This window comes from Salvelinus sp. IW2-2015, linkage group LG8 (assembly GCF_002910315.2).
Source record: "Salvelinus sp. IW2-2015 linkage group LG8, ASM291031v2, whole genome shotgun sequence".
NCBI classification, from domain to species: domain Eukaryota; kingdom Metazoa; phylum Chordata; class Actinopteri; order Salmoniformes; family Salmonidae; genus Salvelinus; species Salvelinus sp. IW2-2015.
This window is the reverse complement of record NC_036848.1, coordinates 49744999-49757220: the sequence shown is the minus strand read 5'-3', so window position 1 is coordinate 49757220 and position 12222 is coordinate 49744999. Positions and strand designations below refer to the sequence as shown.

The 12222-nt window shown below is 46.5% G+C and overlaps 1 protein-coding gene across 1 annotated transcript in view; it reads left to right on the top strand.

Moving 5' to 3' along the window:
• LOC111968069 (proteasome activator complex subunit 4B-like) overlaps positions 1 to 12222 on the top strand; it is a 77468-nt gene that overhangs the window by 58027 nt on the left and 7219 nt on the right. The window contains 12 exon segments of the mRNA XM_023993601.3: positions 214 to 295; positions 1968 to 2191; positions 2519 to 2644; positions 2912 to 3064; positions 3836 to 3940; positions 4222 to 4313; positions 5294 to 5307; positions 5310 to 5424; positions 6325 to 6533; positions 6765 to 6850; positions 6952 to 7080; positions 9181 to 9336. Of these exon segments, the coding sequence (XP_023849369.1) occupies positions 214 to 295; positions 1968 to 2191; positions 2519 to 2644; positions 2912 to 3064; positions 3836 to 3940; positions 4222 to 4313; positions 5294 to 5307; positions 5310 to 5424; positions 6325 to 6533; positions 6765 to 6850; positions 6952 to 7080; positions 9181 to 9336 (1491 nt within the window).

The following is a 12222-nucleotide window of genomic DNA, read 5'->3' as shown; positions in this document are numbered from 1 at the left end:
AGACCCAGTCATGCATTCAGTTTCATTCACTACATTGAGAGAATCTATTTTGCATGAGAACTCTTCAAGGTGGCAGCAGTCAACAACGTTACAGTAAAGTTTCACACAGATTCACATTTATCTTCAAACATCAGCCATGCATGCATAATCCTCGTTATAGTGTTTCATTTTAAGATATAGAAACATATTTTTTGTGTTTATTTCCCCCACTAGTTGGCGATATCAGCAGTGGCAGGGATCATGAAGCAACTCAAGAGGCCGCATAAAAAAGTACCAGTCAGCCCCAACGAGCTCTGTAAGTAACCACTCTCGAGTTGCACTTCCTGTCTCCTCGCTCACTAGTCCCCTAAACCTGTGTTCAAATAATATTTGTTTCAAGCTTTACTTGATTGGGCTTGCTCTGGTGCAATGGAACCAAAGGAATAGTCCCAAAATTGCAAACCCTTTCCATCTGGCACTTCAGGTAGGCTCTATAAAAGTATTTCAATCAAATGTATTTATAAAGCCCTTTTTACATCAGCAGATGTCACAAAGTGCTGATGCAGAAACCCAGCCTTAACCCCCAAACAGCAAGCAATGCAGATGTAGAAGCACCTGCAGTACCAGTCAAAAGTTTCCTTATTTTTACATTGTAGAATAATTGTGAAGACATCAAAACTATTAAATTACACATGGAATCATGTAGTAACCAAAAAAGGTGTTAAACAAATCAAAATATTTTATATTTGAAATTCTTCAAAGTAGCCACACTTTGCCCTGATGACAGCTTTGCACACTCTTGGCATTCTCTCAACCAGCTTCATGAGGTCAGTCAATCCGGAAAATTTCAATAACTTTTCTTCAAGTGCAGTCGTAAAAACCATCAAGTGCTATGATGAAACTGTCTCTCATGAGGACCCCCACAGGAAAAGAAGACCCAGAGTTACCTCTGCTGCAGAGGATAAGTTCATTAATTACCAGCCTCAGAAATTGCAGCCCAAATAAATGCTTCACATAAGCAAGCAACTCAACATCAACTGTTCAGAGGAGACTGCGTGAATCAGGCCTTCATGGTCGATTTGTTGCAAAGAAACAACTACTAAAGGACACCAATAAGAAGAAGAGATTTGCTTGGGCCAAAAAACACTGGGCCAAATCTGTCCTTTGGTGTGATGAGTCTAAAATGAGTCTAACCTACGTGTCTRTGTGAGACGCAAAGTAGGTCAACGGATGATCTGCTCATGTGTGGTTCCCACCGTGAAGCATGGAGGTGGTGGTGTGGGGGTGCTTTGCTTGTGACAAGCTCTGTGATTTATTTAGAATTCAAGGCACACTTAACCAGCATGGCTACCACAGCATTCTGCAGCGACACGACCATCTGGTTTGCGCTTAGTGGGACTATCATTTGTTTTTCAACAAGACAATGACCCAACATACCTCCAGGCTGTGTAAGGGCTATTTGACCAAGAAGGAGAGTGATGGAGTGCTGCATCAGATGACCTGGCATCCACTCAATTGAGATGGTTTGGGATGAGTTGGACCGCAGAGTGAAGGAAAAGCAGCCAACAAGTCCTCAGTATATGTGGGAACTCCTTCAAGACTGTTGGAAAAGCATTCCAGGTGAGGCTGGTTAAGAGAATGCCAAGAGTGGCTACCTTGAAGAATCTAACATATATTTTGATTTAACACTTTTTTGGTTACTACATGATTCCATATGTGTTGTTTCATGGTTTTGATGTCTTCACTATTATTCTACAATGTAAAAATAAAGAAAAACCCTTGAATGAGTAGGTGTGTCAACTTTTGACTGGTACTGTATTTGAAAGTAAACAAATACTATTTGACCCCAGGTGTGATTATAACAGCTATACAGCATGTATCTCAACACCTCTCTCCTCTCCTGCTGGTATGATAGCAGGAGACAGGCCTGATAACCAGTGGCTCCAGCCAGCATTATGGTCCTCTCACTGCCTCTCTCCCTCTACCAGGTGGTCTAAAGGAGCCGGCTGGTATGATAGCAGGAGACAGGCCTGATAACCAGTGGCTCCAGTATAACAGTAGCAGTCTGCCTCGTACCCAGCAGGACTGGGAGGGCTGTACATTCGTAGAGAAGACCCACTGGGGATACTACAGCTGGCCACAGAAACTCATGATGTACTCTCCCTCTGAGGAGCAGCCCAAACAAGGACTGACCAGAGAGGAGATGACAGAGGTGAGGAGATGACACAGCACACACAATGGCCACAGTCTAATTCGCTACCCTTGTCCCGAAGTGTACACTTGGACACTCCTCCCTGATTGATGTGAAATGAATGTATTAGTGTAGGGAATATGGTGGAAACTCCCTCCAGCCATGTACGCTTTCAATACAATGCTTTCAAATGTATGAGCAAGAGTGAACAAGTGCACACTTCTGGCTGAAGGTTAGAGAATCAGAATGCAGTCTCTCACTCTTTGAAAACGCTATATAACATCCTCTGCTGTAAAATGTGATATCTCCAGTCCGCTGTAATAACAGTTTCTTCTTCTCTCCTTCCAGCGAGAGCAGATCATCTACGACCACTTTTCAGACCCAGTGTTCATCAACCAGCTGATTGAATTCCTCTCTCTGGAGGACCGGAAGGGCAAGGACAAGTTCAGCCCCCGCAGGTTCTGCCTTTTCAAGGTGAGGGAGAGAGAGATCAGGATTTAAGACCCTCCCAATCTCAGAGGTATTTCCTGAACCTTCATTAATACCTTGTTCTCTATCCCGCCTCTTGTTCAAAACATCGGAGGACGTGAGTTCTCTCTTCATAGTCTATTCGCTTCCGTCTGACGTTTTGCAAAGGAGACTGCAAGGAACGAGGGAAGGATAAACCCAGGAGGGGGTTTTTGTAAGCCAAATCTTTAGGCTTCCGTAACTCTGTCTTATTGCCACTCCTCTATCTTTCAGGGTCTGTTCCGTAACTTCAACGATGCCTTCCTGCCCGTGCTGAAACCACACATGGAGCGTCTGGTGGCCGACACACACGAGAGCAAACAGCGCTGTGTAGCAGAGATCACTTCTGGACTGATCAGAGGCAGCAAGCACTGGAGCTATGGCAAGGTAGGAACGAACACACACACACTGGCTCTACGGCAAGGTAGGAACGAACACACGCACTGGAGCTACGGCAAGGTAGGAACGAACACACACACTGGAGCTACGGCAAGGTAGGAACGAACACACACACTGGAGCTACGGCAAGGTAGGAACGAACACACACTGGAGCTACGGAAAGGTAGGAACGAACACACCCACTCTGGAGCTACGGCAAGGTAGAAACAACAAACACACACTGGAAGCTACGGCAAAGGTAGGAACGAACACACACACCTGGAAGCTACGGCAAGGTAGGAAAACACACACACTGGAGCTAACGGCAAAGGTAGGAACGAACACACACACACTGGAGCTAACGGCAAGGTAGGAACGAACACACACACACACTGGAGCTACGGCAAGGTAGGAACGAACACACACACACTGGAGCTACGGCAAGGTAGGAACAAACACACACTCTGGAGCTACGGCAAGGTAGGAACAAACACACACACTGGAGCTACGGKAAGGTAGGAACAAACACACACACTGGAGCTACGGAAAGGTAGGAACAAACACACACACTCTGGAGCTACGGCAAGGTAGGAGAGAGATACATACACCATGGTCAAATAAGCTCGCACACACCAGACTCATAATCAGTACTTTACATTTCTCCACTTGCCAGGCAAATAAGAACGTGTGTGTGTGTGTGTCTGACTTAACTGGATAAATAAAAGTTGAATATTTTTGAAGTTCTTGACCTTTGACTCTGGACCTGTGTTCCACTCCCAGGTTGAGAGTCTATGGGAGCTGCTGTGTCCTCTGCTCCGTACAGCACTGAACAACATCACTGTAGAGACCTACGCTGACTGGGGCACCTGCATCGCCACCGCCTGTGTAAGCTGCTAGCCCTCCCATCCCTCTCATATCAGCAGTCCATTTCTTTCAGCTTCTTTCTCAATCAGTAGTTCCTCCATTCCCAAATGCATCCTCTCTCCTTACTTCTTTCTCAAAGCATTAGAGGAGAAGGCCAGACCGGGAAGGACCTTGGATCTTCTCTTCCAATGCATTTAAGGAGGCGAGGAGTGAATGGAGGAATGAGGAAAGACTGTCCCATCTGACATGATTCTGTTTTCCTGCATCCACATCTTTGACCTTTGTGTTTTTGTGTGGTACAGGAGAGCAGAGACCCCAGGAAGCTCCACTGGCTGTTTGAGATGCTGATGGAATCTCCAGTCAACGGGGAGGGGGGATCCTTCGTAGACGCCTGGTGAGGAGAAACTTTACCAACCCTTGAACTGTCAGATAGACAGGCAGATCTCTGTACGGTCTTTCTCCTAGATTATGAACTGTCAGATAGACAGGCAGATCTCTGTACGGTCTTTCTCTATAATAGATTATGAACTGTCAGATAGACAGGCAGATCTCTGTACGGTCTTTCTCCTAGTGATGAACTGTCAGATAGAAGGCAGATCTCTGTACGGTCTTCTCCTAGATTATGAACTGTCAGATAGACAGGCAGATCTCTGTACGGTCTTTCTCCTAGATTATGCACTGTCAGATAGACAGGCAGATGCTCTGTACGGTCTTTTCTCCTAGATTATGAACTGTCAGATAGACAGGCAGATCTCTGTACGGTCTTTTCTCCTAGATTATGAACTATCAGATAGACAGGCAGATCTCTGTACGGTCTTCTCCTAGATTATGAACTGTCTCATATAGACAGGCAGATCTCTGTACGGTTCTTTCTCCCTAGATTATGAACTGTCAGATAGACAGGCAGATCTCTGTACGGTCCTTTCTCCTAGATTATGAAACTGTCAGATAGACAGGCAGATCTCTGTACGGCTTTTCTCCTAGATTATGAACTGTCAGATAGACAGGCAGATCTCTGTACGGTCTTTCTCCTAGATGATGAACTGTCAGATAGACAGGCAGATCTCTGTACGGTCCTTTCTCCTAGATTATGAACTGTCAGATAGACAGGCAGATCTGCTGTAACGGTCTTTCTCCTAGATTATGAACTGTCAGATAGACAGGCAGATCTCTGTACGGTCTTTCGTCCTAGATTATGTTCCATGCACACGCAAGGCCCCAAAGCAACATTCAGTCTCTTGTCATTGAAACCAATAAAAACCAAACTCTTGTAGGTGTGGGGGGGGGGGGGCTAGGCAGTGTAGAGACCCACATGTACATGGTAGGTAGGGGAAACACTTTCTTTTTGTGTTGTGTCTATAACTCTCTCTCCAGTCGTCTGTATGTGCTGCAGGAGGCCTGGCTCAGCAGGAGTGGAGGGTCCCTGAGCTGCCTCCACAGACTGCTGCAGTACCTAGAGCCAAACTCACACAGGTCTACAAGAACGTCCGCGAGCGCATCGGCAGGTAGGACCTCTCTTACATCCATTGACCGAACACTAATGCAGTATTTAAAAAGTATACTATCAATATACTTTTCAAATGGCATATTTCCACTAACACTTACCCCAGTGTTTTACCCAAAAGGCTGACTTGTTCCCCTCCACGGCCTGACCCCATGTTCTCTACTGAGCCATGTTCTCTGCCTCTGACTTGGAAGCTAAGGCCCTGGCCTCTTGGTACTTTTCATCTGGCATTTACTTAATGGCTGACTGTGAACATGGATGACATACCTTCCATGGTTAACAACTAGTCACAACGAACTGTCTTGATGATGCAGAGGTTGTTAATTATGCTCTTCACAATTCCTCAGGTGTCAGCCCTGGCTATAATGGAAACACAGTTCCCCAAAAATAACACTTAGAGCCACGTAATCATAATCTGGTGGTGTATGGAAACTGCCCAAAGATGATGGTAAAGGACTACCGCTTCCCACTTGTTTTCTTCTTTACTGATGTTTAACACACACCCACCATCATGCTCTCTTATTGTTCCCCTCCCTCCCTCTCTCTCTGTCCCTCCCCTTTCTCTCCTCTGTCCTCTCGCCCCTTTCTCTCTCTGTCTCCCCCCTTTTCTCTCTCTGTCCTCCCCCCCTTTCTCTCTCTGTCCTCCCCTTTCTCTCTTCTGTTCCTCCCCCTTTCTCTCTCTGTCCTCCTCCGCCCTTTCTCTCTCTGTCCTCCCCCCTTTCTCTTCTCTGTCCTCCCCCCCTTTCTCTCTCTCTGTCCTCCCCCCTTTCTCTCTCTCTGTCCTCCCCCCTTTCTCTCTCTCTGTCCCTCCTCCTCCCTCTTCTCCTTTCTCTCTCTGTGTCCTCCCCCCTTTCATCTCTCTCTGTGTCTCCCCCCCTTTCTCTGTCTCTCTCCTCCCCAGCGTCCTCACCTACATCTTCATGATAGACGTCAACCTGCCGTACACCCAGCCCACAGCCTCGCCTCGCATCAAGGAGTTCACAGAGCGGGTACTGCTGCGCCTCAAACCCCTGACGGAGGGGGACGAGGAGATCCAGAACCACGTGGTAGAGGAGAACGAGGTGGGGGAGCAGGACGAGAGGACACAGGCCATCAAACTACTGAAGACAGGTACGACCCCTAACCCTAACACAGGCCATCAAACTACTGAAGACGGGTAAGAGACCAGAGGATAGGGAGAGCGAGAGCATATTGATGATAAACCCAGTTGTAAAGCAAAATAAAACAGTCTCCGCACATCTAAGATCAATGCACATTTGTCATTTTAATGTGTCAACCTTTCGGTTACAATGACCTTTGTCAGAGCATACAATGTAATAAAGGTTTTCTATTTGTTTCCAGTACTCAAGTGGCTGATGGCCAGTGCTGGACGCTCCTTCTCCACGGCTGTTCCAGAGCAGCTCCAGTTGCTGCCACTGCTGTTCAAGGTGGGTGGGTCAAGGAAGGAAGACACCTGGAGAGGAACCAGACTCAAAGGGGGAGGCCTATCCCTAATCCCTCTTCACTCTCCTCTGTCTTCCTGTTGTAGATCGCCCCAGTGGAGAATGATGACAGTTATGATGAGCTGAAGAGGGACGCTAAGACCTGTCTGTCTCTGATGTCCCAGGGACTGCTCTACACAGAGCAGATACCACTGGTCCTACTGGCCCTGCAAGAGGTAGGGACACGCATGCTCTGCAGGTGGTAGGTCACCACACACACACGTGCACGCAGTGTGGGAAGTGAGTCACTGGGCCATGCGCCTTTCATTTCTGACGCACACACACTTTTTCCACATTTTGTTACATAACAGCCTTATTCTAAAATGGATTAAATAAAAAATCCTCAGCAATCTATCAATTGAATTTACTACTGATGGACTCGAATCAAGTTGTAGAAACATCTCAAGGATGATCAATGGAAACGGGATGCACCTGAGCTCAATTTCGAGTCTCTTAGCAAAGGGTCTGAATACTTATGTAAATAAGGTATTTAAGTWAATTTTTAATACATTTTCAAAAATGTTTTAACCTGTTTTCACTTCGTCATTATGGGGTGTTGTGTGTAGATCCCTGAGGATTTTTTTTATTTAATCAATTTTAGAATAAGGCTGTAACAAAATGTGGAAAAAGTCAAGGGTTCTGAATGCTACCTGACGGCACTGTAATTAAACCACTAGGTCTAAAGGCTATACCTACGCTGCGTTGTATGCCTCTTGAGTAAATCTGAGCAGGAAAAAACAATGTAGGCTATTCCATTCAAACAACTAGACCCTATGCACACATTGTAATCAAATTCCAAATCTTAATTGGTGCATTTCAAACTTCTTTTGTGAGGTGCAGCCGGGAACAAGTTCGGTACGATGGCGAGTGGTGTGGTCGGTAAATCAGATTTGGAGGATCCTCCATCATTATTTAGATCTCCAGTTTAGGAACATTTTGGCTTTCTAATAGAAGCAAAAATGTATTGAACTTTGTAGGATATCGACTAAATGTATTTATTAGACCATTAATTAATTTGCCCAAGATAATAAGACGTGCATAAGTGATTCAAATTTTCCTTCAACTTTCTGAAGCGGCAACAGCGCGTGAATTCCCCTGTCTGTGTGCGCATCTGCTACTTTGTAGCCGTTAGCGATTATGCTAATGACTACGGTCTTCTGGTAGATGGAAAGGCTCTCCCAAAAACCTACAAAGTAGTCTAAGCTGACCTGGCAGAATGATATCAGGATTATTTACATCACTTCAGTGGTGATTTGTTCAGCAAACTCTGCAATCACGTGTGCTACAGAAACAACGCTAACCAAGCAATGCTCTTGCTGGTGCGCACCTACATTGCTTTATTTAACTAGGCAAGTCCGTTAAGAACAAATTCTTATTCACAATGACAGCCTACCAAAAGGCCTCCTGCGGGGATGGGGGCTGGGATTAAATATAAATATAGGACAAAACACACATCCCGACAAGAGAGACAACACAAAACTACATAAAGAGAAACCTGAGACAACAACATAGCAAGGCAGCAACACATGACAACACAGCATGGTAGAAACACATGACAACAACATGGTAGCAGCACAAAACATGCTACAAATATTATTGAGCACAGACAACCGCACAAAGGGCAAGAAGGTAGAGACAACAATACATCACGCGAAGCAGCCACAACTGTCAGTAAGAGTTTTCAGTCAAGTTCAAGTTCAAGGGTATCTAAACCCAAAAATGAATATTTATTTTCACCAGACCACAAAATGGTCTCATGATGGGGTTGAAGCATTGTTCTGGGCTTAGAACCTCCAATTGTCTCCTGATGGGGTTGAAGCATTGTTGTGGGCTTAGAACCTCCAATTGTCTCCCTGATTGGGGTTGAAGCATGTTGGGGCTTAGATCCAATGTCTGTGATGGGGTTGAAGCATTGTTGTGGGCTTAGAACCTCCAATTGTCTCCTGATGGGGTTGAAGCATTGTTGTGGGCTTAGAACCTCCAATTGTGTTGTTTTTCTATTAAAGACGTTTGATTATGAGACTGAAAAACTGGTAAAAATCTGAAACTTGTAATAACTGAATTAGGGGGTAAATTAAACATGTTATAGGGCCCTACATTATATGGCTCATCTATTCCTTTCTTAGTGTTGCATGTTTTACCCCCAAAAATGTAACCTGCTTTACCGAAACCGAACCGTGACCCCAAAACCTCAGATGCCCACCAAACCGTGGGTTTGGTGAACCTTTACACCCATAGTTGTTGTTTTGTAATTAACGTTCTATGTTATCTTCCAGATAGCGGGCAGCAGTTCGTGGCATGCTCGCTACACGGTGCTGACGTACCTACAGATCATGGTCTTCTACAACCTGTTCACCTTTCTGAGCGACCAGGGAGCCGTCAACGACGTCAGAGCACTGGTCATACGCCTGCTGGAGGACGAGCAGCTAGAGGTAATGCACGCACACACACAGACGTATACTGTACGCACAGACACACACACACACACACATACTGTACACACACATACTGTACACACACACACAGACAGACAGACATACGTACACACAGACATGTACTGTACACACACACACACACAGACATGTACTGTACAAACACACACACACAGACATGTACTGTACAGACACACAGGAAATTAATGTGGAAAAGGAGTTGAACAGGCATGAGTGGATGATCATTATACGGAACAAAGACATGGATATGTAGACTGATTAATGCCAGGATAACATCACGGCTGAAAGAGCGAGGACAGCAGTGTGGGGAGGTAGGCCTATTGGTTACAGATCACATTGTGTAATTGCTGAGCAATCTGTCAGTGTGGGGGGTGCTCACAGGCCCTTTCCTCCCTGTTTTACAGTTCTGTGTATGTAGGGATTAGGCACTCTTCCTTCCTCTGTCTACCTCCTCTTTCTCCCCCTCTGGTCCCTCTCTAACTTGTTGCTATGGAAACCACTGGCTGCAGGAGTATTCTGTTTGCTATGTGGAGGAGATTAAGGGGGAGGGGGTGAATAGATAGATTTTTCAATTTCTGTCTTTCTATCCAACTGTCCTCTAGGGAGGGCTGTGACGATTATGGAATTTTAGGTCACGATTAATTGTCATGCAAATAGGCATGGTAATTGTAGTAATATTTTGTTTTAATGGTATGTTTTGAGCTTATAATGCATCTTTGAAAATTTAACTATGTCTAAAAAACWAATGGTTTTGCCGACCTTGGAACTTTTGAAAATGAACCTTCTCCTCACGACCGTGTCGTTCTGCTCGTAAAATGATAACCAACTCTACCCACTTAATGTCAAAACGGAAGAACTGCTATTGGGTAAACTATATCTAATTGAAGTTGAATCCAGCCTTCTCCTAAAATGAGTCTATTAAGACCATTATGACAACAACAAAATGAGTTCACAGTTATTGTCCATAATTATACCAGCCTTACTCAGGAGCCTAATATATTGACTTCCCTTGGCTGCRTGACACCTCTCGTTGCTAGGCGACATAAATTGGTTCACTCAATCAGTGACAGGATTGGGTTTAATACTGTTGTGTAAACATTGGACTGTGTGTGTCTGTTTAATAACATACATATACTGATCAGGACCTGCCAAGTCACATGGATACAATTTATTCATAATTATTTTCTAACGAGAAGTCCAGCGACACAAAAGGCCTGATGCTGGTTGCAGCTATAGCTATAGATTCGCTGATTTCTCCCGCCCAGCCCACCTTACAGTACACACCTCATACCTCTTCCCCAGCCCACCGTACAGTACACAGCTCTAACCTCGTTCACAGCCACCGTATACGTACACCCCGTCTAACTCTTTCCCCCAGCCCACCGTAACGTGACAGCCTCTAACCTCTTCCCAGCCCACCTTATCAGCACAGCTCAACCTCTTCCCAGCAAGTACATCACCCTTACCTGTCAGCACCACCGTAAGTACCAGCTCTACCTCACCCCCCACCGTACTAGTACACAGCCTTAAACCTCTGCCCCAGCCACCGATACAGTAGCCATGCAGCCCTAGACCTTCTCTCAGCCCACCTCAGCACTACTAGCGCACGTATAATCAGCCTCTAACCTCTTCCCCAGCCCACATTACAGTACACAGCCTCTAACTCTTCCCCAGGCCCACCGTACGTACACAGCCTCTAACCTCTCCCCAGCCCACGTACAGTACACAGCCTCTAACCTCTTCCCAGCCCACGTACAGTACACAGCCTCTAACCTCTTCCCGCCCACCGTACAGTACACACGGTCTAACCTCTTCCCCAGCCCACGTACAGTACACAGCCCTCTAACCTCTTCCCCAGCCCACGTACAGTACACAGCCTCTAACCTCTCCCGCCACCGTATAGTACAGCAGCCTCTAACCTCTTCCCAGCCCACGTACAGTACACAGCCTCTAACCTCTTCCCAGCCCACGTACAGTACACAGGCCCTCTAAACTCTTCCCCCAGCCCACCGTACAGTACACAGCCTCTAACCTCTTCCCCAGCCCCCGTACAGTACACAGCCTCTAACCTCTTCCCCAGCCCACCAGTAAGTACACAGCTCGTAACCTCTCCCCAGCCCACCGTATAGTACAACAGCCTCTAACTCTTCCCTCAGGCCCACCGTAGTACACAGCCTCTAACTCTTCCCAGCCACCAGTAGATACACAGCCTCTAACCCTTCCCGGCCCACCGTATAGTAACACACGCCTCTAAACCCTGTCTGCCCAGCCCGACAGTACAGTACACAGCCGCTAACCTCTTCCCAGCACCAGTACAGTACACCAACTCTAACCTCTTCCCCGGCCCACCGTATAATACACAGCCTCTAACCTTCCTCCAGCCACGTAAGTACACAGCTCTAGCTCTTCCCCAAGCCACCGTATAGTTACACAGCCCTTGAACCTCTTCCCGCCCACCGTACGTACACAGCACTCTAACCTCTTCCCCAGCCCGACCGTACAGTACACAGCCTCTAACCTCTTCCCCAGCCCACAAAGTACGTACAGCAGCCTTAACCTCCCAGCCCACCGTACATTAACAAGCAAGCTCTAACTCTTCCCCGGCTGTACTCGTACATATCAACAGGTACCTCTAACCTCTTCCCCGCAGCCCACAGTACAGTAACACAAAGAAAAAGATCACAGCTCTAAACCTCTTCCACCCTTCCCCACGTCCACTCCCGTATAAGTAAACAGCCTAATACTCCTCCCCAGCCCCACAGATACGTCAAGACAGCCGCCCTAAACTCTCTTCCCAGCCCAACAGTACAGCTACAACCACATCCCGACAAACACAAGACTGCTAACCTCTTTTGTCCTCCCCTC